Source organism: Danio aesculapii, chromosome 10 (genome assembly GCF_903798145.1).
Source record: "Danio aesculapii chromosome 10, fDanAes4.1, whole genome shotgun sequence".
Lineage (NCBI taxonomy): Eukaryota > Metazoa > Chordata > Actinopteri > Cypriniformes > Danionidae > Danio > Danio aesculapii.
In genome coordinates, this window is record NC_079444.1 from 35,838,070 (window position 1) to 35,865,878 (window position 27,809).

A 27,809-nucleotide genomic window follows, 5' to 3' on the forward strand; every position below is an offset into this window, starting at 1 on the left:
TTCACACGGTCGCATACCTGCGCACCCTTAAAAAAATGTAACTAGACGTCGCACGTTTGCTTTACGTTGACGATAATTCGAAGCTGCGCCAGATATGCCATGAGATGGCATATTTTCCATTGCAATAAAATTATTATTTACATTAAAATATTTGTTTACAGAAGATCCAAGAAATGCACTGCTTAATGTTTTATTTACAGGATATGCAAGAGTTATTTTATTTAGACGAGATGCTGCTTGTTTTCTACTCTTAATATGAAAAAAAACATTAATTTATTTATTCTCACTTTTTAATTAGAAAAAAGTGACTGTTTTAGGCAATGTGCTTTCAGAAATCTCTCACTTGTAATATGTGAGCATATTTACAGTACAAAACCTGTCAGTGAACTATGAGGGCAAAAAAATTTAATAAATAAAATAATCGTTCATTAATCATAATCGAGTTAAAATGTTAAATTATCTGAGATTTTGATTTTAGGCCAAATTGCCCAGCCCTAGGGCCTGCTTATATCTTAGGGCCTACTCACACTATGCTATCCAAACCGTGCCCAGGCCCATTTCCCTGATCATTTGAGAAGTGTGAGTGCCTGAATTGGGCTCACTTGGCCGGCCCTGGCCCGATTGGGAGAGGTGTGCTAGAGAATTGTTCACTTGGGCTTTGGCGCGGTATGCTTGTAGTGTGAGTGCAAAGCACGCCAGAGACCGAAACTGAAGACAAGACATGACTTTTAAGGGAATGTATCATATGTTTATTAATCATGAACGCAAACTGTCATAGTTTATTAAAGACGCAAACCCCTCACTGAATGACAGCTGCACCTTCAGCAAACCTCCTAATACCTTCAACACGAGGACTTAATGATTGTTTATGAGCGTCAAAAGTGACTGATCTGTTCGGCAAAATATTTGACTTCTTGTCACCGCATCTTAAACGATTAAAACGATAACTGCTGAGCGAGAGCACTTACTGAACAGCGCATCATCGATGACATAAGCGTGCCAGGCCTGAATGTAATGTGAGTGCGGGCCGACGGGAGGGGGGACAAGCGTGCTTTGGCCCGGTTCAAGGCAACTGTACATATTGTGAGTACGCCCTTAATTACTGTCATAGATGATAGCCTACTGAACTGGAGATTGTTCATGCTCTCTGTTACTATCTGTGAAGCGATATGCATTTCAGGAATGCTTTTCTAAATATTGTATTGAGCTCAACACCACTGATGTTGTTCCAACATTAAAAGTTCATCACTTTTTAAATGTCTAGACATATCATTGTGTACTTGGCCTATAAGGTAAGTGAATGATGTAATATAAAGCAGACCTGTTTTGATGTACTTGGTCTATAAGGTAAGTGAGTGATGTAATATGAACCAGACCTGTCTTTTGTGTATTTGCTCTATAAGGTAAGTGAATGATTTAATATAAAGCAGACCTGTTTTGATGTATTTGCTCTATAAGGTAAGTGAATGATGTAATAAGAACCAGTGTACTCAAGATTTGTGCTTTTGCATTTCACCCATCCACACACAGCAATGATCAGTAAACGCACACCTGAAACTTATTTCACCTTTCTCTCTTTATTAAATTTCATGCCCATTTGAATGCAATATACCTGTAACTGTGCTAAATTATTTTGTGTGTAACAGAGTTTGTGGTGCCAATGGAAGATACAGCAAAAGAGGCACACTGATTCTGATGACATGTTTATTTAACGATGTGATGTCACTGTCAATTCTAATAACATAGGAAATTTGTTGCATAATTTTATAGTGTCTGAACAGCCAATCCTATTCATTTAAATGTTTGTAGTAATAAACTTTAGACTGTCAGATATTTATACATAAGGACACATTTCCTTCATAGAAACAGTAAAATGTGAAATAGTAATATTTATTTTCTCAGTTTCACATTTTGTTCCATAATAGTGTTCACCTTTCGACGGCGTCGGTACATTTCTTTTATGGCTTGCATGACCTCTTCTGTCTTTAGAGTGTATATAATGGGATTCAGCATAGGTGGTAGTATTTGCGTTAGAGAATTGTTAATTATCCGAGAGTTTGGATCAATAGATACTGCAATGGATTTAATATTTAAACTTAAAATCGGGAGATATAAAATTGCCACTAGCATGAGATGCGAGGTGCAGGTTTTCATAGCTTTGATTCGATCAGCGCCATGAGCAATCTTAAATAAAGCCGCAGCAATGCAACAGTATGAGATGGTTATCAGTACCATAGGCATGCAAATAAGAAGGCCAAATGAAATATATGCCATGAGATAATTTATAAAATTACTATTACAAGAAAGGCTGATAACAGGGCCGTGATCACAGAAATGGCTACTGACCACAGTTGATCTACAAAAAGACAGTCTGTTTACTAAACCCGCAAGTGTAGCAAAAAAAATAATAGAAAAAAGCCACATATTGCCTAAAATGAGTGATATAGATTTTTTTGTAATGATTGCATGGTACTTTAGAGGAAAACAAATAGCAACTAATCTGTCATAAGCCAAGACGAGTAATGACATTGATTGTAAATTCATTAAATGAAATACAAAAAACATATTCATCAAGCATGCTTCATACGAAATCTCCTGGTGACCAAATAAAAACATGTCTATAAGTTTTGTAATCACAGCTGAGCTTCCACAGAGATCAGAAAAAGCCAGATGAAAGACAGCAATGTATTTGGCTGTGTGAAGTCTGCGGGACAAATAAATGACACACATGATAAATGAATTTCCTAAAACAGTCACAAAATAGACAAAACACAAGAACACATAGTAGTATTTTGCATGTGGGAGATTAGAAAAGCCACTGATGAAGAATGTTGCAGGACGAACAAAGGTCACACTTGTAGAGGTCAGGTTGGCAGTTGTGTTACCTGTGATAAAGAACTGTTTTTAGTTAACAGACTAAATCAAAATAGTTATTTTATTGTAGTATTACCTGGCATTATAATTCAAGTCAAACCCCTTGTTTTTAAAAACCAGCTTTCCTTTACATTTTTTTTTTTCTATAAATACAGTACACTGCAACTCAACCTAATAAGAATATGGAACTTTTTTTTACAAATATGGATATGTACTATGTACATTTAGTATAAACAAAGTCAGACTGGCACAAGTTTAGGGATCAGACACTTTTTTTAAATAGTTGAAGTAACATAAAGCAAACACCTTCATCTGAAGTTATTTCATAATATTTTATAGTAAAGTCTGCAGTATACTGTGTAATGACAATTATTTTTTAAATGCATTGACAAGTATTCCATACAAATAAACAACAAAACTGTTGCTGTTGTAATAACTGCAACATGAACAGGAACTCATTTTTTTCTTAGACATGTCTTTTTACACTCTTAACTCATCTGCAATGAATAGAAAAAGCACACAAGTGAGAGAAAGAATAGTTATTGGTGTTGGTTGGACGCATAAGTGCAGCCACTAATCTTAAATGAAAAGTACATGTCTTCATTGCTCTTTGACGATCTTGTGGGGTTTTTGATTCTGAACATCGTCAGAACTCTGCATGTGTATGAAAAGGCAATACAAAAACCTGGAAACATGATGATCACCTGAAACAGAGCATTTGTGACATTTGGAACACTGGTTCTCCAAAAAGAAAGTCTGTTCGTGAAAAATGTTTGTATTAGCTCTAGTGTCCATGAAGCACAAACTGTAGCAAGCAGTGATCTGTGAGTCACATTCACATTTATCCTCAAAGGAAAACGCATAGCTGCTAATCTGTCAAAAGACTTGATAGTTAGAGTTAAAGACTGCAGTGAAACAAACAACATATACATACACAATCCATATAAGATCAAGCAATTCCTGAACAAAAATGCACCAAGTTGCAGAGGGATCACAGTCATACTTTCAAAAATATCTGTCAATGATAAATTAAAAACAGCAGTATGTTTAGTAGTTTGGTGATTTCGGTCTATAATGATGACAATCGTGTGGCAGTAGTTTCCTAAAGATGAAATGGAGAACGCAATCAACAGGAATATACAGTAGTATCTCATGTGAGGTATACCAGAATGTGCAGCAAGCTGCAAGGACATGTTCCTGTTTCCAGAGACGTCTTGGCTCATTTTCAAATCAAATTTCCATCCTTTCTTTGCAGAAACAAAGGGTTACATATTAATAAAGTTAATGAATGATCAATATGGCTTACTCACAGAATAAACCTAGGGAAGATTGCCCAGTTTTTAGACATCCCCTAACCCATTATATACTGAATACAGAGGTGTCAGTCCCTTCAACCAATCCCTGTCTCCTTTCTCCAACAATGCCACACCTCTGTTACCTGGCCAACCAAAGCAATATTCAAATATGAATAATGATAGCCCTATGCATGTTTTCGCGGTTTAATAGGTGACGTTTGACTCTTGAGTTAGGAAGAGCAAGAAAAAAATCAGCAAAAAAATGTAGTGTCTTTTTGTAGATTTTTGTAGTGTCTTTTCGTAGTGTAGCAATGTTGAAATGTGTGAAATTAAATTTAAACAGAAAAATAGGCTATGCTAAAAGTTTGGACACCCTCTCTTGTGTGGAGTTCAAAACCTGTACTCACTTAATGCTGATTTATTACAACACAACATTGATTTGAGTGACTCAGTGAACCTTAACAATCCTAACAAAGGGGCACCAGTCATGAAAAATGATTTAGGATTCAGGGTTTGGTTAGACTTTTCGATGAGCTTGTCTGTTGTGGGATGATACTTGAGTGTCCACACATGTTCAGGAGGTGTCAGATGTCTGCCATCAGCCACGATATGAACAGGGTACCCTGGTCATTCAGGATCTCAAAGAGGATGCAGAGGACTGCAGAGATTCATAGGATGTTGCCTTTCATAGTGGCACCGTCTTGAGGTAGTGGGTAGCATAATCCAGGATCTGTAGTGGGCCCACAGACCAATACTGTTGAAGGGCATTTTAATAATCAGTAAAGGAATCAGCTGGCTGGATGGAGGCCATTGTGGAGAGGTCTTATGGCAGGTGGAACACCCCTGGCAGTACCTCTTGACATACACTTCGATCCCAGGCTAGTGAAAATGGTCACAGTACCATTGCACCATGTTGTCATGACCCAGGTGTCCCACCATCGTATGGGAGTGGGCCAGCTCTACTGCGGTAGGACTTTACTCTTTGGTACCACCAGTTTTCTTCTCCCCGTGCCACTGGGTGACACAGTATAACAGACGATTTGGAACAAAGTAGGGGAGGGGGATTTGGTGCTGGCAGTCTTTCGTCACCGTCGACTATCCTTATTTGTAACCAGCACTTTCTCAATGTGTCATCTCCATGCTGTGCTCTTCTGAAAGAACCCCCAGCAGTGACCTGCTGAAATAGATTGTGGAAGAGATTAGTGGAAGAACTTGTACACTCACCCCCTCGATCGCTTTTGGTGGCCAGAAGGGCTGGCTGGCAGTCCTGTGGTAGATGAGCCCAGGGACGGTGGCATGGCTTGACTCTCTTTCCTGATAGTTGGAAAAGAAGAGCTTCAAAACCATTTTCTGCTTGAAGAACATCTGCTGCCGAGTGGCGATCTCAGTGAGGTGTTGAATAACGTCATTCATGTGGATGGCCATTTAAAGGATTCCACGGTGTGCTTGGCAAAGGAGAGGTGGACTGAAAGTGGCCAGCTTATCTGTAAGAAACAGATAAAATATTAAAAGATCATTTCTTACACATAGTGTGTTTTCATTTTCACTCTTTTCTGCTCCCATTCTCCACTGTGGCGAGAAGAGAGATAAATAGCTCAGTCTCATTTGAATTTAAAATGACACAATTTGGATCAAAGCCTAAAAGAGGCAGTTTCAAAGAGTTATAAAAACTGTTGTGAAATACTTCGAGCTGGATCTTCACATACACATTCTAGGGACTTATTTTACATCTTGTGAAAAGGGGCATAAGTCTTCCCCCCTAAACAGAGCTAAAATGAAGGAAAGATATCTTAGAGTTGCTGAAAAGAGGAGGAAAAACTGCCTATTTCAACAAACTTTTTTTGTGACAACATAGTGAAACAGTGTAACATTAAACATAGAAAATCTCATATCCAGGTAGTTCTGACATCTTTGTCTTGTCTCCCTTGAAATTGCAGAGAAAAATACTTTGCTGTAGTTGTTCCAGTGTACTAGCTAAATTAGATGTTAGAAAGGATAAGTTATTTCAGCTAGCTTCACAGTTTAGATATGCTGCATGTAGATATTAAGGCCCAATCCCGATTCTATTTTTGCACCTCTACCCCTCAAAATTTACCCCTAAGAAATGGGACACCACTACAACACCTGCACACTAGGCTTGTGCCGGTATTCGGTAATGCGATAAATCACGGTAATGAATATGCACGATATTGTTATCGCGGGCACTTCAAAATACAGTGAAAAATAATAGATCCGAATTTATATTCTTAGAACGCGCCTTAGCTTATTTTCCATCAACCGCTTGAAAAAACACTGCGTATATGCTGCGCAGAACTGATGCGCACTCTGATGTAAACAATCCCCACATGTAGAGGCCCTGTGTGTGCGCCGCCGCTGCCACCGCACTATAATCCTCACACGCAGAGGCGGACTTGCCATCTGGCAGACCGGGCACTTTCCCGGTGGGCCGACGTACATTTTGGGCCAGGCTGATCATCGTCTTATGATTTGATCGGCCCATAAAAGGCTTAGCAGCCTATCGTTTTTTTCTGCCTTATTGATTGACGCTGCTGTGATCTGTGACTCTCTGAAAGTAGATGCTTTTTTTCCTGGACAGACAGACCGGGCCGGTCCATGTGACACTCTGCAGCGCATTGGCTCTTTTCGGTATTGACATTGGGCTGGCCCAATCACAAACTCCTATTTTGGACTCCGTGTGAGCGTGCATCGTCTGTGTGTATTTGTCAAAATAGTCGAGAGTCAGAGAGAAGAAACGCAAGGTAGGCGCAGAGAAATCGCGAGAAATACACCGGCGTTTCATTTAGCGATTCTGAAAAGTTCTCTGTTCATTCTAGTACACGGCTAAAAACGCAAATCACGTGACCACACACTCTCTGCCCAGAGCTGCAGCCACTAGTTCAGCGGGTAAGCATAAACCCCAGGTGAGAGTACAGTGCATGTCAGACAGTTCATCTGCTGGGTTCTCACTATAGTTGTTAAACGTGATATTGAATTCATCTTGTTGTCTCTGTCTAACAATTCTTATGTCTTTTCAATCACTTGTTCTCAGTTTCAGTCTCACTGTTTTTTTTCTGAGTGCAAAGATAAGCTAATATATTAATTTATGTAACCACATACACTGATTCTGCACATTGACTGATTGCTTACGTTTATCGTTTAAATTTAATGTACGTTATACTGTTATAATGGCCATTATTGGTTATTAAAACTGATATTCTGCAAAAGAGACAGTGTAAATCAAATATCAAAATGAAACAAATTTGACTTATATTATGTTTTCATTGTTTAGATAGTGAAACCGCAAGCAGGATGAGGTGAAAGGTTAAAATGTAACACTGTTCTCTTAGAAGATTTACCCATGCATTAGCAGGGAGTTTTTGTTATGTTTATTATTGAATATAGGCTGAGTGAATAGTGTATTGAATAAGCTAAATTGACTGTAGTGTATGAGTGTGTGTGAATGAGTGTGTATGGGTGATTTCCAATATTGGGTTGTGGCTGGAAAGGCATCTGCTGCATAAAACATGCTGGAATAGTTGGCAGTTCATTCCACGATTGCTGATCGAAGACGGTTTCCCTTTGCACATTCACTTTGATATAATTGCTCAAGTTTACTTTTAAATTGTGTATTGTTTTATTTATATTTATTTGTATTTAAATGTTTGAAGTACTTTTAGTTAATTAAAAAGTTATTAAAGTTACTAAGTTGACTAAACTGAAGTTTTTTGTGTTTTTTACCTGTTTCTCTAGTAAAATTACAATATCGTGATAATACCGTATACCGTGATAAAAGCTCAATCAATTAATCGCAGCATGAAAATGTGATACCGGCACATGCCTACTGCACACGTCATTATATGTCATCACGATCTCTTGCTTCAAATGTGATCGACGATCACAACTGTTGTAGTTATTCCAGTTGCGTTAATTTTTAGTATTTATCTTCAGGAAATCACTGAAGGCATATATTATGTTATCATATCGATATAATGTGGCAATAAGCTCAACTGTACTGTGCATTTACACCGTGGCCGTATTCATCTATGTAAACACAGAAAAACAACATTAACATTATACCAGACACTGTAAAAAGGACATTCCCAGCCACTCGACTTTACTCACAGGGTATTCCAGTGTCATCGAGTGAGAGATAAGAAAGTATGTTGTGGGACTACTATACAGGAGTTATTATTATGGATTATAGATAGCCAAATTTAGCGTTTTTATCTTTTTTTTTTTTTAATCATGACGGTAAAACACGCACACCATTATAAATTCATTGAAACAAATGCTTGTTTGTTGTAAAAATTTGTAATTATGAAAAAAAAAAAATAAATTAGTGCATCTCCTGACTTACGTGTGTAGCCATGCTGCCGTTATAGATGTGTATTCTGGGAAATTTTCGAGTGTGGTCCTAAAAAATCTCAATTTTAAGGAGTATCTAGCCCTCCCCTTAGCCCTACGCTTTCAAGCTAAAGAGAATTGGGACGGGGGGGGGGGCTAAGGGGTGGAATTGGGATGGGGCCTAAGCACTCTGAGGACAACCGTGCAACTACAACATGAGTAACATAAACTTAATCCTGATATTTTCATAACCTGCATATTAAATCTGTTAGATGTGACCTTAGAATAAATCTGTATAGTTTACTAATAATACAATTATATTTATTTTTTTCTATATGTGACACTACTTTCTGCACACTCCATAAGCTCCTTCAATTAGCATTGTGACCTTTTAGAAAATTGTCTCTGATATCTGTAATATCTGTAATCACTGATATGGTTAATTTGTCATAAAGAGTTTTAATTTCACATCTTTAAAAGCACATTTATGTGTTTCTCAGTTTCAGCACATGACACTTAAAAGGTTTTTGCCCGGCCCTTGTATTTGTTTTATAAGGTGAGGGAATGATATAATATAAAACTGTGCTCATCATTCACACACATCAATGAGCAGTAAACACACACCTGGAGCTTATTTCACCTTCCACTTTTTATTTCATCCCCATTAGAGTGCAGAATACCTGAAATTTTGCAGAAGTGTGCGTGTGTGTGTGTGTGTGTGTAACGGAGTTTGTGGTGCCAATGGAAGATACAGCAAAAGAGCCACACTGATTCTGATGACATGTTTTTAATTTTACGATGTGAAGTCACTGTCAATTCTAATGGCATAGGAAATTTGTGCAATTATTTTATAGTGTCTAAACAGCCAATCCTATTCACTTAAATGTTTGTAGTAATAAACTTTAGACTGTCAGATATTTATACATAAGAAAGGACACATTTCCTTCATAGAAACAGCAAAATGTGAAATAGTAATATTTATTTTCTCAGTTTCACATTTTGTTCCATAATAGTGTTCACCTTTCGACGACGTCGGTACATTTCTTTTATGGCTTGCATGACCTCTTCTGTCTTTAGAGTGTATATAATGGGATTCAGCATAGGTGGTAGTATTTGCGTTAGAGAATTGTTAATTATCCGAGAGTTTAGATCAATAGATACTGCAACGGATTTGATATTTAAACTTAAAATTGGGAGATAGAAAATTGCCACTAGCATGAGATGCGAGGTGCAGGTTTTCATAGCTTTGATTCGATCAGCGCCATGAGCGATCTTGAATAAAGCCGCAGCAATGCAACAGTATGAGATGGTTATCAGTAGCATAGGCATGCAAATCAGAAGACCAAATAAAATGTTTGCTATTAGAAAATTTATAAAATTACTATTACAGGAAAGGCTGATAACAGGGCCGTGATCACAGAAATGGCTACTGACCACAGTCGATCTACAAAAAGACAGTCTGTTTACTAAACCCGCAAGTGTAGCAAAAAGAAATATAGAAAAAAGCCACATATTGCCTAAAATGAGTGATATAGATTTTTTTGTAATGATTGCATGGTAATTTAGAGGAAAACAAATAGCAACTAATCTGTCATAAGCCAAGACGAGTAATGACATTGATTGTAAATTCATTAAATGAAATACAAAAAACATATTCATCAAGCATGCTTCATACGAAATCTCCTGGTGACCAAATAAAAACATGTCTATAAGTTTTGTAATCACAGCTGAGCTTCCACAGAGATCAGAAAAAGCCAGATGAAAGACAGCAATGTATTTGGCTGTGTGAAGTCTGCGGGACAAATAAATGACACACATGATAAATGAATTTCCTAAAACAGTCACAAAATAGACAAAACACAAGAACACATAGTAGTATTTTGCATGTGGGAGATTAGAAAAGCCACTGATGAAGAATGTTGCAGGACGAACAAAGGTCACACTTGTAGAGGTCAGGTTGGCAGTTGTGTTACCTGTGATAAAGAACTGTTTTTAGTTAACAGACTAAATCAAAATAGTTATTTTATTGTAGTATTACCTGGCGTTATAATTCAAGTCAAACCCCTTGTTTTTAAAAACCAGCTTTCCTTTACATTTTTTTTTTTCTATAAATACAGTACACTGCAACTCAACCTAATAAGAATATGGAACTTTTTTTTACAAATATGGATATGTACTATGTACATTTAGTATAAACAAAGTCAGACTGGCACAAGTTTAGGGATCAGACACTTTTTTTAAATAGTTGAAGTAACACAAAGCAAACACCTTCATCTGAAGTTATTTCATAATATTTTATAGTAAAGTCTGCAGTATACTGTGTAATGACAATTATTTTTTAAATGCATTGACAAGTATTCCATACAAATAAACAACAAAACTGTTGCTGTTGTAATAACTGCAACATGAACAGGAACTCATTTTTTTCTTAGACATGTCTTTTTACACTCTTAACTCATCTGCAATGAATAGAAAAAGCACACAAGTGAGAGAAAGAATAGTTATTCGTGTTGGTTGGACACATAAGTGCAGCCACTAATCTTAAATGAAAAGTACATGTCTTCATTGCTCTTTGACGATCTTGTGGGGTTTTTGATTCTGAACATCGTCAGAACTCTGCATGTGTATGAAAAGGCAATACAAAAACCTGGAAACATGATGATCACCTGAAACAGAGCATTTGTGACATTTGGAACACTGGTTCTCCAAAAAGAAAGTCTGTTCGTGAAAAATGTTTGTATTAGCTCTAGTGTCCATGAAGCACAAACTGTAGCAAGCAGTGATCTGTGAGTCACATTCACATTTTTCCTCAAAGGAAGACGCATAGCTGCTAATCTGTCAAAAGACTTGATAGTTAGAGTTAAAGACTGCAGTGAAACAAACAACATATACATACACAATCCATATAAGATCAAGCAATTGCTGAACAAAAATGCACCAAGTTGCAGAGGGATCACAGTCATACTTTCAAAAATATCTGTCAATGATAAATTAAAAACAGCAGTATGTTTAGTAGTTTGGTGATTTTGGTCTATAATGATGACAATCGTGTGGCAGTAGTTTCCTAAAGATGAAATGGAGAACGCAATCAACAGGAATATACAGTAGTATCTCATGTGAGGTATACCAGAATGTGCAGCAAGCTGCAAGGAAATGTTCCTGTTTCCAGAGACGTCTTGACTCATTTTCAAATCTTTGCAGAAACAAAGGGTTACACATTAATAAAGTTAATGAATGATCAAAATGGTTTACTCACAGAATAAACCTAGGGAAGATTGCCCAGTTTTTAGACTTCCCCTAACCCATTATATACTGAATACAGAGGTGTCAGTCCCTTCAACCAATCCCTGTCTCCTTTCTCCAACAATGCCACACCTCTGTTACCTGGCCAACCAAAGCAATATTCAAATATTAATAATGATAGCCCTATGCATGTTTTCGGGGTTTAATAGGTGACGTTTGACTCTTGAGTTAGGAAGAGCAAGAAAAAAAACTGCAAAAAAGTAGTGTCTTTTTGTAAAATTATAAATATCAAAACAACATAATTTGCCGAAGGCCAAACAAGGTTCATCAAACATGGAATCAAAGCATTTAAAGGGTTAGTTCCCCCCCAAAAAACTAAATATGTTCTCAAGCTATGAGATTTCCTTTATGTGCACATAAAACAAAAATGACTCTGTTCAAAGGGATTTTTTTATAGATTGTATAGTCACTGTATAATGAATGTTTGCACTTTAATGACATTGAGGTGAAGAAGCAGTTGAATAAAGTCATTATTTTTCTTTTTATATTTGCACAAAATGCTTTTTGTAACTTTTTTTTTTTTGTTGTTTTTCTATTATTTTATTTTTAAACGCAGGAATAATGCTGTCTTTGGAAAATGAGGGAGCTCTAAAATTGTAAAGTATATTCATTTGTGTTCGAAGACAAACAATGTCTCAGGGTTTTGGAACGACACAAGGGTAATTAATAACATAATTAAAATTTTTGGATGAACAAACTCTTTAACTGCCCTGTTCCTAGTTCAGGCTGCAATTTAAGCTAAGGACGCTGACCGATCTTTGTGTGAACTAGTGTTAATTTTGTCATGTATTTTCAGCTCAATTTGAATAGTCCCATGGTAAATGTCTTTATTTATTTATCATATTTAGTCATTTTTATCCCATTTTTCTTTAGTCGAGATTTAGTCAACTTAAAATCTTTGCATTAAAGTCTATTTGTGGTCAAGTAAACAAAGTATTTTTGACTAGTTTTAATCAATAAGATATTGACATATTAGCAGCGTGGTAATTATTAACCAGTCAATTTACTCTGTCCAAAACTACATTCTTTAGATTCACTTTCCCATTACAATTTATTTGTACATTGTGTTTGTTAGCAGTGGTGGTCAGAATTTTGTTAGATTGACCATTTAATCTCACTGTCTTTGTATTTGTAATATTTTTGCACCATGTCACCCCAAGGACAGTCTTATGCAAATGTTTGGCCACCCCTCTGATGCTGCATGATTATGTGCTCGTTCTTTATAAGAGATCAGTCATATGGCATTCGGATTCTAGAGAAAGCTAGATAATGTCATGTTTTTCAGACAGAAATACGTACCAATGTTGAAATGTGTGAAATTAAATTAAAACTGAAAAACAGGCTATGCTAAAAGTTTGGACACCCTCTCTTGTGTCAATTTCAAAACCTGTACTCACTTAATGCTGATTAATTACAACACAACATTGATTTGAGTGACTCAGTGAACTTTAACAATCCTAACACAGGGGCACCAGTCATGAAAAATGACTTCGGATTCAGGGTTTGGTTAGACTTTTCGATGAGCTTGTCTGTTGGGGGATGATACACGAATGTCTGCACCTGTTCAGGAGGTGTCAGATGTTTGCCATCAGCCACGATATGAACAGGGTACCCTGGTCACTTAGGATCTCAAAGAGGATGTCTACCCACTGCAGAGATTTCTAGGATGTTGCCTCTCATAGTGGCACTGTCTTGAGGTAGTGGGTAGCATAATCCAGGATCTGTAGTGGGCCCACAGACCAATACTGTTGAAGGGCATCTTGATAATCAGTAAAGAAATCAGCTGGCTGGAGGGAGGCCATTGTGGAGAGGTCTTATGGCAGGTGGAACACCCCTGGCAGTACCTCTTGACATACACTTCGATCCCAGGCTAGTGAAAATGGTCACAGATCCATTGCACCATGTTGTCATGACCCAGATGTCCCACCATCGGATGGGAGTGGGCCAGCTTTACTGCAGTGGGACTTTACTCTTTGGTACCACCAGTTTTCTTCTCCCCATGCCACTGGGTGACACAGTGTAACAGACGATTTGGAACATAGTAGGGGAGGGGGGTTAGGTTGCTGGGAGTCTTTCGTCACCGTCGACTATCCTTATTTGTAACCAGCAGTTTCTCAATGTGTCATCTCCATGCTGTGCTCTTCTGAAAGAACCCCCAGCAGTGACCTGCTGAAATAGATTGTGGAAGAGATTAGTGGAAGAACTTGTACACTCACCCCCTCTATCGCTTTTGGTGGCCCGAAGGGCTGGCTGGCAGTCCTGTGGTAGATGAGCCCAGGGACGGTGGCATGGCTTGACTCTCTTTCCTGATAGTTGGAAAAGAAGAGCTTCAAAACCATTTTCTACTTGAAGAACATCTGCTGCCGAGTGGCGATCTCAGTGAGGTGTTAAAAAACGTCATTTATGTGGATGGCCATATAAAGGATTCCCCCGTGTGCTTGGGAAAGGAGAGGTGGACTGAAAGTGGCCAGCTTATCTGTAAGAAACAGATAAAATATGAAATGTCATATCATATCATATGTAATCGACCATCACAACTGTTGTAATTATTCCAGTTGCGTTAATTTTTAGTATTTATCTTCATGAAATCACTGAAGACATATATCATGTTATCATATCGATATAATGTGGCAATAAGCTCAACTGTACTGTGCATTTATACCGTGGCCGTATTCATCTATGTAAACACAGAAAAACAACATTAACATTATACCAGACACAGTAAAAAGGACATTCCCAGCCACTCGACTTTACTGACAGGGTATTTCAGTGTCATCGAGTGACAGATAAGAAAGTATGTTGTGGGACTAATATACAGGAGTTATTATTATGGATTATAAATAGCCAAATTTAGCGTTTTTAGAGAATTGGGTCAGGGGGCTAAGGGGTGGAATTGGGATGGGGCCTAAGCACTTTGAGGACAACCGTGCAACTACAACATGAGTAACAAACTTAATCCTGATATATTTTCATAACCTGCATATTAAATCTGTTAGATGTGACCTTAGAATAAATCGGTATAGTTTACTAATAATGCAATTACATTTATTTTTTTCTATATGTGACGCTACTTTCTGCACACTCCATAAGCTCCTTCAATTAGCATTGTGACCTTTTAGAAAATTGTCTCTGATATCTGTAATATCTGTAATCACTGATATGGTTAATTTGTCATAAAGAGTTTTAATTTCACATCTTTAAAAGCACATTTATGTGTTTCTCAGTTTCAGCACATGACACTTAAAAGGTTTGTGCCCGGCCCTTGTATTTGGTTTATAAGGTGAGGGAATGATGTAATATAAAACTGTGCTCACCTTTTGTGCTCTGTATTTCACTCATTCACACACAGCAATGAGCAGTAAACACACACCTGGAGCTTATTTCACCTTCCACTTTTTATTTCATGCCCATTAGAGTGCAGAATACCTGAAATTTTGCAGAATTGTGTGTGTGTGTGTGTGTGTGTGTGTGTGTGTGTGTGTGTGTGTGTGTGTGTGTGTGTGTGTGTGTAACTGAGTTTGTGGAGCCATTGGAAGCTACAACAAATAGCCACACTGATTCTGTTGATTGTATTTATTTTAACAATGTAATGTTACTATCTATTCTAACAACATGTACAACTATTTTATAGTGTCTGAACAGCCAATATATTCATTTGAATGTTTGGAATAATTAAACCATAGACTGTTCAGTGTTTATACATAAGAGGTGAAGTTGGCAGTTGTTACCAGTGATAAAGAACTGTTTTTAGTGAACAAACTATCAAAGTATTGATTTTAGTGTCAGAATTACTTGGCACTATTCATGGCAAAACCCTTGTCATTATAGCCTTCCTAAACAGTTTTTCTGAATAAATGCAGTGAATCTCAGTGTAATAGGAATATGGAACTTTACATTTAGTATGAAATTTAAACAAAGTCAGACTTGCTCAAGTTTATTGATCAGACACTATATGAATTAACACAAAGCAAGCACAGTCGTTAACAGTAGTTAATCTATAATATTTTATAAGATACTCTATAATGTGTAATGACAATTATTTTTAAACACATTTACTATAATTCTATACAAACAAACAGTTGATGTAATAACTGGAACATGGTTGGTATCCTCTTATTTGTTGTTGTTGTTGTTGTTGTTGTTATTATTTTTAGACAGGCCTTTTCACATACACTCTTAACTCATCTGCCATGAATGTGTTGGGTTTAGCAATGAGGAAAAATTCTCAAGTCTCAAAACCGTTTTTGTTAGTCCACCGTTTTTTAATTGTTAAATTGAAAAAAAAAAAAAAAAAAAAGGACTGGCTGTGTTTACATCACCCCAATAAGACGGTATGTACACTATACCTACACACATGTCTGTCCAAACAGCTTGAAAACTAGATTTTTCACCATAGATGCCCTTTAAGTTTAGTTGTTGACAAAGTAAACATCAAGCATTTTAGTCTAGTTTTAGTCAATGCAGTCGTGACCAATTGGCAATTAGATTATTATCATATAATTGACTTTGCAGTCAGTTTCTGTCCAAAACTGTAATATTTCCCCCTCATTAGATTCACCTTGTCATTGCAATTTATCTGTACATTAATGTGTTTATCAGCAGTGGTGGTTAGAGTACTGTTAGATTGACCATCCTTAATATGGAACATATCATTGTTTATGGTATTTTTTGTAAATACCAAGTAAATGATTATATTTACAGCACAAAGTAGTGGCAAGAGATTGTCCTTGAATGAGTTTTTAAATAATTTATTCAACCAAAATAAAAAAATGCAGATTAATTTAAATATTAATTAATATAAATTGCACAATTTGTTTTATTAATATATCATATACGGTTATCATGCCAGCTCTATGATGAGGTAAACATATGGAAGAGGTTCTAAAGATTTAACATTGAACTCCATGATTCCTGTCAATACCCAGTATTAATTTGCAAAGATATTCCTTTCACTAAATTTACTTCTCAGATTTACTTCTCAGATTTTGCTTATGAATACTAACTTATAGATAGATATAGATATAGATAGGGTAGTGTGTTGGGGTTTGTTCATGTTGTGTCTTGTGTTTATTATGTTGTGACTTGATTCTGATGTTTTGCTAACTCGAGCGATTTTTAAAATTGTGTTGTATTGTGCGCTAATGGGTCCACACCCCCACAGTGGAACCTTGCTAGCTGAGAAACAAATCTCAAAAAAAAAAGACTGCAGTCTAACTGAAGAGAGTCATGTGCACTTTTCCTCTCATCCTTGGATTGCCTACAAAATGTTAAATGTTGACTGCTCATTTATTTAGCTAGTATTTATGTTCATTGCATGATGCTATGGGATTAGTTTTGCATATTCAACATATGACATTAAGTGTTAAACCATCATCATAAAATGTAAAAGGTCCAATAAACAAAAGCACTTTTACTTGTACAGTAGTTTAAAAAAAATCTACACATTAACAACATACAAATGAGAGGTTAAAATAATTGATTAAAATATCATCAGTAGTACACAAACAAATGTAAATGTGTCATATGTTACAGAATGTGAGACTATGAAAATAGTGAATATTAAGATGTGCATATACAGCTGAAGTCAGAATTATTATCCTCCCTTTGAATTTTTTTTCTTTTTTTTTTTATATTTCCCAAATTATGTTTAACAGAGCAACTAGAATAAAAGCAGTTTTAAATGTCAAAATTATTAGCACCTTTAAGCTATATATTTTTCGATAGTCTACAAAACAAACCTTTGATATACAACAACGTTCCTAATAACCCTAACCTGCCTAGTTAACCTAATTAACTTAGTTAAGCCTTTAAATGTCCCTTTAAGCTGTATAGAAGTGTCTTGAAAAATATCTAATTAAATAGTATTTACTGTCATGATGGCAACGATAAAATAAATCAGTTATTAGAAATGAGTTATTAAAACTATTATGTTTAGAAATGTGTTGAGAATTTTCTCTCCATTAAAAAGAAATTGGGGAAAAAATAAATAGGGGGGCTAATAATTCTGACTTTATATATTTTTTGATATATCCCATAACATACACTGTAATGTTTCAGTTTAATCACATTAAAGAAAGAGCTTCTTAACTAAATGAAATGTTAAAAAATGGGAATATAAATTCTAACATATTTACATATACAAAAAAAAACAGGTGATAAAAGCAGATAATAGAAGACAGCTAATATTTGATATGAAATGCTCCAAATACAATCATTTGATTCCATGGCATTTCATATTTCTTTCCATAGTCGCATAAACCCTGCTGCGTTTGTACAGTTCTTTTATGGACTGCATGACCTCGTCTGTCTTCAGAGTGTATATGATGGGATTCAGCATGGGTGGTATTGTCTGGGTCAGAGAATTATTAATTAACCGGGCATTTGGATTTATGTATGTGGTTGCATATGCAATATTATTGCTTAAAATTGGAAGGTAAAAAATTGCCACCAACATGAGATGTGAGGTGCATGTTTTGATGGCTTTGTTTCTGTCAACACCATGAGCAATCTTAAGAAGAGCCAGAGAAATACAGAAGTATGAGACAAAAATTAGAATTGGAGGCATGCAAATCAGAATGCCAAAGCATAATTTTCCCATCAAAATATTCACAGAATTATCATTGCAAGCTAGTCTATAGATCGGGGCAAAATCACAGTAGTATGTATCAATTACATTAGATATACAAAAAGAGATTCTGCTGACTGAACCAACTACTACTAAAAAAAATGTCACAGAAAAAATCCACATCACCCCGATGATCAGAAACATTGCTGATTTGGTTATAATGGCATGATACCGAAGAGGAAAACAAATAGCAATCAGTCTGTCATAAGCCAAAGCAAGCAGTGTCAAAGACTGCAGATTCATGAAATGAAGTACAAAAAACATATTAGCCATGCATGCTTCATATGAAATGTCCTGGTGGTCAAATAAAAATGTGTCCATGACTTTTGGAATCAAAGCTGAGCTTCCACACAGATCAGAAAAGGCCAGATGGAAAACAGCAATGTATTTGGCTGTGTGAAGTCTGCGAGCTAAATAAATGATACACATGATAAATGAATTCCCCAAAACTGTCACAACATACACTAAAGACAAGAACACATAATAGTATTTTGCATGTGGAACATTAGAAAGGCCACTGAGGAAAAATGTTGCAGGACGAACAAAGGTCAGGTTTGCTGAAGAGTTTGACTGCATGGAGCTCATGACACCTGCTGTCTGGGTCTTTGTGTCACCTGTAATAAAGACCTGTTAAAGAAATGAACTTAACAGAGTATTCATGTAGATTTAATTTTCATTCACAGTAAATAAGCAAAAGTGAATAAACATGTTTAACATTGAAATAATATTAATAAAGTTGTTGCATTGCTTCAGCAAAATTAGTATACAGAATCAAAGACTTATAGTATGGTTCATACTGTACCTTCTCCAAAGCTGACAGAATGGATTTGTTCTACCAGCTAGCAGACATATTTATATGTGATCATTCTGTTGTGCTTTGGACATTTGGTCATAGATCAACCTCTCTCCCTGTAGATTTCTGTAAAAGGAGGCGGGAGTAAGCTTATGTTGAAATGAAGATAAAAGATTTTTAAAAAGATAAATGTCTAAACCGTGATAAAAATAATGACTAATAATAAAGTACAGCTAAAAATACATTATTAATAGAAGAAAATCAGATTTGTATGACAAGTAATATTGCTGACCACAAAATCCCAATTTTTTTTTATCATCTTTGCACCATCTGCTGCCAGCTTTGCAAGAATAAATCGGACCGTTTAAAGACAAACTACAACCAAAAATGAAAGTTCTGTAGTAAATTCAATCTCAATCCATCTGATTCTGTTTGTCTTTGTGACCCCAGGGTAAGCTGCGTGGACAGACTACCTGTAGTTTTAATAAAAATAAAAATCAAGAAAGAGCTAGCTGAAAAAAAGGAAAATATTCAATAAGAAAAATGATCTTTGCTACTGTTGCTGATAATGCTAAATATAGAGATCTAACATCTTGTACAAAATATCATATTTATTTTCAATTAATGATTCAACAATTCACACATAAAACTTCATGTTTCGTTATAGGTGGATCATTTTTGAAATCTATTCAGTGACATAATTTTGATGGTTGTCTGTCGCCACCTATTGGCTAAACAATGTAATTGCTAAAACATTCACATCAAGTTCCATTAAACAGCGATTTTAATTTTTACCCTAAACATCAGTGTTTATATCTGAGCTATAAACTGTTCTCCTGTTTGTAACTAACTGAAAAAGTGTAAAAACTAAATCTCTCCCAATCAAAAGCAGATTTGAATGCAGCGCTTTGAAGCATTAATAAGCATGCAAATCATTTTCATTTATCATTTATGTTGTGCATGTTTGAATTGAGATTATGATCTTTTAATGTTTATTTGTGCAGCTTTACACTGAATGCATTAATGCAGGCTAAACAAAGAGTGACCGAAAACACCTTTAAATAATAGCCTAAGAAAGCATTTAGGTCCCACCACAACTTTTTCCATCATCATTATATTTTAGTAAATTAAAGGGAGTGTAACAAGCTAACTTTTTCTCAATCTTATATTAATCTTTAGTTACTATAGGGTAATACTGCATCCATTTTTTTTTTTTAAGTATTCAGCTTTTTGAAACTTTTAAAGCTGTTAAAGCTTTCCAATTGTCTCTGTGAGGTGTGCTACTGAGTCTACTCTACTCAGTCTAATTTTGCATCCTGTCATATCACTGTAAAACGGAGAACAACTTTGTAACCATAGCCCTTTGACGAAAACAATTACAGCAGTGTGATCAGTCTAGCTTATAGTACCAGGAGTGTACGATCACAACCGTGTGGTTAGAGCATCCAGTACACATTGTAAAAAATCTTATGTGATATTTACTAAAAAAATTGTGGTAACACTATTGCACATATTATTTTTAAGTAAATTTCAAGACTTGATTTTTTTTTTTTTTTTCAAAAACCACTTAAACGAATTGATGTGAAAATTACTAAATTTTTTGAGTGACAGATGGAGATTTTAATATTATTAGTGGAATGTGCTTTTATAATTTAAGTAAATCCACCACCATTTACTCATATTAATTTTTTTAACAAAAACCACTTGAATGAATCATGTGAAAATTACTAGTTTTTTTAAGTGATGGATGATGACTTTAATATTATTAGTGGAATGTGCTTTTATAATATATACAAATAAATCACCATTTACTCAAATTTATTATTGAAAATTACTCATTCATAAAATGTAAAATATATAATGTATAATGAAATACATACACAATACATTTTGGCCAAATATCATTTTATTACATGTTACACTGATAACAAAATGGTACAATATGTTAAAAAAAAATCTATATAAAATTTACAGCAATGTTAATCTCTGATAAAAATTCCTTTATCCATGTCATGGAAAAAATGTTCTGTCAACTTTCTTTTGTAGGAATAGTCACATTTTAGACAAAATTTGACAGAATTTGTGTATTGCATAACATATAAAACCAGTATAAAAGCTGTATCTCAAAATATTAGCAACACAATCAATGTCAATGCAGTGAAATTTCCCCAAAAGGTTGTAGCAGTGAATTTGTGTCAGAAACTTAATATACGTTTCAAGGAATAGTGCATTCAACAATGTAGTACTTGAGCTATGTATTTTTTCTGTAAGCATGCAAAAATATAAAATGCCGTTTTCTGAAGATCATAAATATCTGAAACGGTTTGAGACACTTACATTGCACTCCTGGATGAGCTCTTCCTCTTATTCATACAGATAGACCAGCAACAGAGGACGTCATCTCTCGTTTCATTCCTGATTTAATGTGAGGTCTGATGCAAAAAAAGTGTGGAAATTAGTAATATTGCCTAATAATAATAATATTAATACATAAATAACATTATTAAAAATACCCGATGTATGGCACCCATTCTCTTTATCAAAATCTGCGTTAATAAACTGCTCCTCTATAGTGAGAAAATACTGCAAACGTTTTCTTCATTGATCTGAAAAATGAAGCAAACAAATATTAGTATTTATGTACAGTATTATATATGAACACAGTTCATTACATTACATCATCAATGCTGTAAAAGAAACCTTATGAAATGGAAAAACATTAACTGTGCATAAACCCCATTGAATAGCTAGCTAACTTAGCTTGGCTTTGACTTACCACTTAACAAGCTCACTGTTGTTCGTCCACCCTGCTTAACTGTTGCCTGATCGTTGCTGTTAAATATTACAATGCAAATAATTTGTTCAATTTCATTATATAATTCAGAATGAACATTGAAGCAAATCAATTTCAAATAGGGATGGGTGGTTAAAAATACCTGTGTATCCCTATATACATCATATGGCAAAAACTAAGCTCCTGAACTAGCTTGAACAGCATGTGTCTTTCCTGAAAGGGCTTCGGCTATTTAAGACAATAAAATTATAAACTGTTAATGCTCACCTCTTAACATGCTCGCTGTTGATCTGCTTTTTAAAATGTCGTCTAATCACTGCTGTTGTTGAGATTCAAATGCAAACATCTGCAATAAATCCAGAATATCAATTTTTTTAAAGAAAATATGCACATTGTTTTTAATGACCACATGAATTTTTTTAATGAAAATTACAAGCCTCAAGATTCATTTTTTACAGTGTAGTACCAGGAGTGTACAATCACAACCGTGTGGTTAGAGCATCCAGTACATCATTGATTAACTCAATCAACTAAACTCAACTAAACTGCAAATCTGCTAAACTCAAATCAGCCCTCACAATGGCTGGAGCTGAGTTAGAGAAAGAAATACAAGCTTGTCAAAGATCAAAACTATCAGTACTTTCACTTAAATAACATTTACTTAGGACGCGGAATAGTATACTCTATTCTTCTCCCAGTTAAACAGCCACTGACATGAAGTTTAGCAGACGCTGATGATTGACATTCTCATTCTCACCCAAGCACTGTTGTGGGGTGATAGACACTCATGCCTTTTAATGGGAGAAGTATCTCTACAAGGATTTCGACTCATAGTTATGTAAGACAAAGACTGGACAAAAAGATGAACCACCTTCTGCTTCAGAAGTAATATTTTTGGCAAAGAAATAGTGATGGGTCCAAATGATTTTTTTCAACTCTATAACATTGTACATTACTCTATGTATACAACAGCCTTAGACCACCTCTTTATATTGGACATATTGTAATTGAAAACAACACATTTGGTCATTACATGTAGCAATTTTGCAACGTCTTGAACATTTTTATTGGTTCTCTGTATGTTTGCTTAATATTTGTTGCAATTACATTTTCTATTTCTGATTTCATTGGACTGGAATCACGCCATATACACTCTGATACTTGTACTATATAAGTAGTTTCTGCAGGTTGATGAAAATAGTGCAAAATAAGAACCAGTAAAGAACAAAAAAATTACTCAAAGTACACATTTTGAACTACTCAGTTATTCACAATTTGTTGCTTTACACCACTGACGCTAGGGTTGTGTAATTTCTTGTTTTAGTTGTTTGATATTAATTTGGTTAAATTAACCAGGTTTGAAATGATGATTTAGTTTACTTAAGTTGATTCACTAGAGTTTAATTTAAACTGTGTGTGGATCACAATTAGCAGAACTCAAACAAATACCGGTGAATGACTCACTCAAGACACCAATCAATGTATTCAGGAGAGTGAAGATGTCTCTTTAAAAGGAAAATATTTATCAAATTTACTAGATTTCAACCTCGTGGTTTTACGTTGCATTACTGTAGCATTAAAACATTTGGCAAATGCTTTGAACCACAGGGTTTGGGGAAGGTACTCTGAAATTGTAGCTTGATGAGAGACAAGCTACTAATCAGTTAAAGTAGTTAAGCTACAGCACTGTCAACTTTCTACTTAAGTAGATATTTACATTGAAACTACTTTTTTCACACTGACATGTATTACATTAATATTTGTCAATGAGGAATGATATTAGTAAAATATCTTTTAAAATATCTTGTATTTAAAACAATTAAATTGCAAATACAATTATAATGTCAAAGCTTAATGTTTTACACAAGGTTTTCAAATTTACTGTTAAGAGTCAACGTACAAATTTTCAACAGATAGCATTGCAATAGCAGAATGGAAGTAACCTAAATGACACTGTAGCATTTTCTCAGCAAAAAAAATAAAATCTGTGATATGAAGAATACTTTTACTTAATATAAAAATTATTAGATTACTTTTATGATTGAACCTCAACCATTGTTACTACAAAATAACAGTAATTAATAAATCAATTTAAAACAATGACGTGTGATATATCAATTGATTTCTTTCTGTAATCGACTATTCTAGTATATGATTATGTAAAATGATGGTGTGCTGGGAAATTTTTTTTTAAGCTTTTTGAAAGGTTACCTTTTTTATTAGCAGTTAGGCTTCTAAAGTAAAGTAAAAAATAAATAAAGTATCATGTATACATACAGTATGATATACAGAAACACACAGAGGTTTGTTATATTAGATAGTAGTTGAATTATCACAGTGTGAAACAGTGTCATTAAACCTTTTATTGTTATTAGTTATTAGTGTTATTAATATTGTTATTTCTCCTGCTGCATTATATTCTTCCTATAGCCGCGTTCATTTTTCTTCGTTTGTTCAGTTCTTTTATGGATTCCATGACCTCCTCTGTTTTCAGAGTGTATATGATGGGATTCAACATAGATGGTATTACTTGTCTCAAAGAGTTGTTAAATATCCGTGTGTTTGGATCAATAGATGTTGTTAAAGCTGCAATTTGATTGCTTATTAATGGTAGATAACCGATTGCCACCAACATTAGATGTGAGGTGCAGGTTTTCATAGCTTTGATCCGGTCAACACCATGAGCAATCTTAAGCAGAGCCAGAGCAATGAAAAAATATGAGATCATAATCAGTATGAGAGGTGTACACATTAGGAGACCAAAACTAATTTTTCCCATCAGTAAATTTATAGAAATATCATTACAAGCAAGTTTATAGATAATGCCTTGATCACAAAAATAGCTGTCAATCACATTAGATCCACAAAAAGAGATTCTGTTGACCAAACCTACAAGCACTGAAAAATACGTCACAGAAAAAATCCACATCACTCCTATGATCAGAAACATCGCTGGTTTGGTTACAATGGCATGATATCGTAGAGGAAAACAAATAGCAACCAGTCTGTCATAAGCCATGACAAGTAGTGTTAAAGACTGCAGATTCATGAAATGATATATAAAAAACATATGTGTCAAACATGCTTCATATGAAATGTCCTGGTGACCAAATAAAAGTGTATCAGTGAGTTTTGGAATAACAGTTGAGCTTCCACACAGATCAGAAAGGGCCAGATGAAAAACAGCAATGTATTTGGCTGTGTGAAGTCTGCGGGACAAATAAATGACACACATGATAAATGAATTCCCCAAAACAGTAACAACATACACTAAAGACAAGAACATGTAATAGTATTTTGCATGTGGAACATTAGAAAGGCCATTGAGGAAAAATTTTGCAGGACGAACAAAAGTCAGGTTTGCTGAAGAGTTTGTCTGTGTGGAGCTCATGACACCTGCTGTCTGGGTTGCTGTAACCTATGAGAAAAAACTGCAATGCACTCAATAACAGAATATTCAAATAATTATTTCATTTCCAGTTGCTCATGTAACCCAAAGAATTCAAAAATCACTGTAGTAAAATAGCTAGAGAGAAAAAGGAAGACATACGGTTCAGTCTCTACCTTCTGCAAAGCTTACACAGTGACATTGTTTTACCAGCAATTAGAGAAATTTATATCAGATCAATCTCTTGAGCTTGGGAGTTTAGTTGTTTAGTTAATGCAGCAGTGACTCTCCCTACAGACTGGATAATAAATCAGCAGTGGCACTGTTGAAAGCTTTTTTTTTTCTTCTTCTTTTTCTTACTGCATGTCTGCCTCTTAACTGCCCCAATTAAAGAATTCAACAAATTATATTTTCACTTAATGATGTTTCTTTAAAATGTATTGCAGTTATTGTTCTCATGAAAATGTAGACCTCATAGATTGAATATTATTTCAGGTGAATATAATGTATCTTAATATCAAATTAAGCGTTCAACAAATTATTTCAGCAAAAATTAATATTTTAGGCAGTTTATCTACTTCACCAGTTTGTTTGTGTACACTGCACTCTAGGAATGTGCACATCGATGCTGGAGTATCGTTATATCGATACTCAGCAGCTTTTAATTTGGTATCAAGTGAATATTAAACCACACTGAATAAACTAAACTTCAACACTGAAAACTGGACTGACACTGTTTCAATTTATGTGAAGCTGCTTTGACACAATCTACATTGTAAAAGCGCTACAGAAATAAAGATGAATGGAATTGAATATCGATATTTTTTTTTTAAAGTATGGATATTTTAACTATATTTGAATAATTTCTGCATAACTACATGATTTAGCGCTATGTACAGTATGGTCAGTGACGCTTTGCATATAAGACGTTACACCAATCAACCTGCGGCGGAACTGTCATGAGCTATCGTGTCTTTAAGCTAACTTATGAACTCAATACACACAAGTCGCACACTTCCGCATTATAGAACGGCACGATGGCAGAGAGGAAACGTAGTGAGGTGTGTGGCTACTTCTTATCAGCGGTGTTAATGGAATATTGCACGATCCAATATTTGTGATGAGAAAGTCATACACAGCAACAATACAAGCAACCTTTTTAAACACTTACAGACTTAGGTTTTTATTTTTTTTATTTTATTTATTTACATGTTATGATCTATTTTTAAATTAACATTATTTAGAAAAATCACATTACATTTAAAATAATAAGTGGTATCGTATCGGTATCGTAAAAATTTTAACTAAAAGTATCATTATCTTATCGCATTCAAAAATTGTGGTATCGCCCATCCCTACTGCACTTGTATGGAGTGTGAAAGTTACTGCAGGTACCATTTAATAAAAATTTTATATCATAAAAATGATTGCATTTTTTTTGTTATTATTATTATTATAGTCACAGATGACAGATATAATTAGGAATGCACTGAATTTTCAGCAGATGAAAATGATCTGGGAGCAAGGCATTTTTGTTTTTGTGCTGAAAAAAAGAAAAGGGGTGATGCTGTGTGCTGGTTTCACCCTTCCTCCAGCTTTTGACTCCAAGTAGCGGAAGTAGAAATCATTGTGGTATACAGTAGAACCATTCATTTAAATGCATAATGTAAAGGCTTGGGCTGCTCAATTATGGGAAAAATCATGATTATTTTAATCATAATTGTAATCTCGATTACTCAAAACGATTACAGTTGAAGTCAAAATTATTAGCCCTTCTGTAAATTTTTTATTTTTTATAAATATTTCTCAAATGATGTTTAACAGAGCAAGGAATTTTCACAGTATTTCCTATAATATTTTTTCTTCTGGAGAAAGTCTTTATTTGTTTTATTTTGGCTAGAATAAAAGCAGGTTTAAATATTTTGAAACCCATTTTAAGGTCAATATTATTAGCCCCCTTAAGCAATATATTTTTTTGATTGTCTGCAGAAGAAACTACTGTTATACAATCACTTGACCAATTATCTTAATTAAGCCTTTAATCTGAATGCTTGTATTTTGAAAAATATCTAGTAAAATATTATGTGCTGTCATCATAGCAAAGATAAAAGAAATCAGTTATTAGAAATTAGTTATTAAATCTATTATGTTTAGAAATGGGTTGAAAAAATTCTTCGTTCCATTAAACAGAAATAGGGGGGAAAGGGTCGCTAATAATTCAAGAGGGCTAATAATTCTGACTTCAACTGTATATATACAGTTATTGTCCTCCCTGTAAATAAAGGGAAATAAATTAAAGGGAAATAAATACAATAGAATAAAAATATGAAAAAAACTGTGCTTTAAGGATCTTCACTGTAAGATAAAAACTTTAATTATAGCTACAAAAGTTC

General features: G+C 34.8%; 3 protein-coding genes and 2 pseudogenes across 3 annotated transcripts; all 5 read right to left on the reverse strand.

The window, feature by feature from the left end:
• Positions 1 to 1,890: 1,890 nt before the first annotated feature.
• On the reverse strand, positions 1,891 to 2,957 carry or42a9 (odorant receptor, family 42, subfamily A, member 9). The gene is made up of 2 exons (XM_056466458.1): positions 2,951 to 2,957; positions 1,891 to 2,885 (listed from the first exon to the last, which is right to left on the reverse strand). Exons 1-2 carry the CDS (start codon positions 2,955 to 2,957, stop codon positions 1,891 to 1,893), a joined length of 1,002 nt encoding a protein of 333 aa, XP_056322433.1.
• Positions 2,958 to 3,367: 410 nt separating this feature from the next.
• LOC130235924 (olfactory receptor 2S2-like) lies at positions 3,368 to 5,594 on the reverse strand (annotated as a pseudogene).
• A 3,897-nt stretch (positions 5,595 to 9,491) lies between these two features.
• Positions 9,492 to 11,698, reverse strand: LOC130235925 (olfactory receptor 1468-like; annotated as a pseudogene).
• Positions 11,699 to 18,027: 6,329 nt separating this feature from the next.
• On the reverse strand, positions 18,028 to 19,026 carry LOC130236538 (olfactory receptor Olfr180-like). The gene has a single exon (XM_056467262.1). It carries the CDS (start codon positions 19,024 to 19,026, stop codon positions 18,028 to 18,030), a length of 999 nt encoding a protein of 332 aa, XP_056323237.1.
• Positions 19,027 to 24,441: 5,415 nt separating this feature from the next.
• Positions 24,442 to 25,419, reverse strand: LOC130236536 (olfactory receptor-like protein DTMT). Its single transcript, XM_056467260.1, has one exon. It carries the CDS (start codon positions 25,417 to 25,419, stop codon positions 24,442 to 24,444), a length of 978 nt encoding a protein of 325 aa, XP_056323235.1.
• Between the last annotated feature and the right edge of the window lie 2,390 nt (positions 25,420 to 27,809).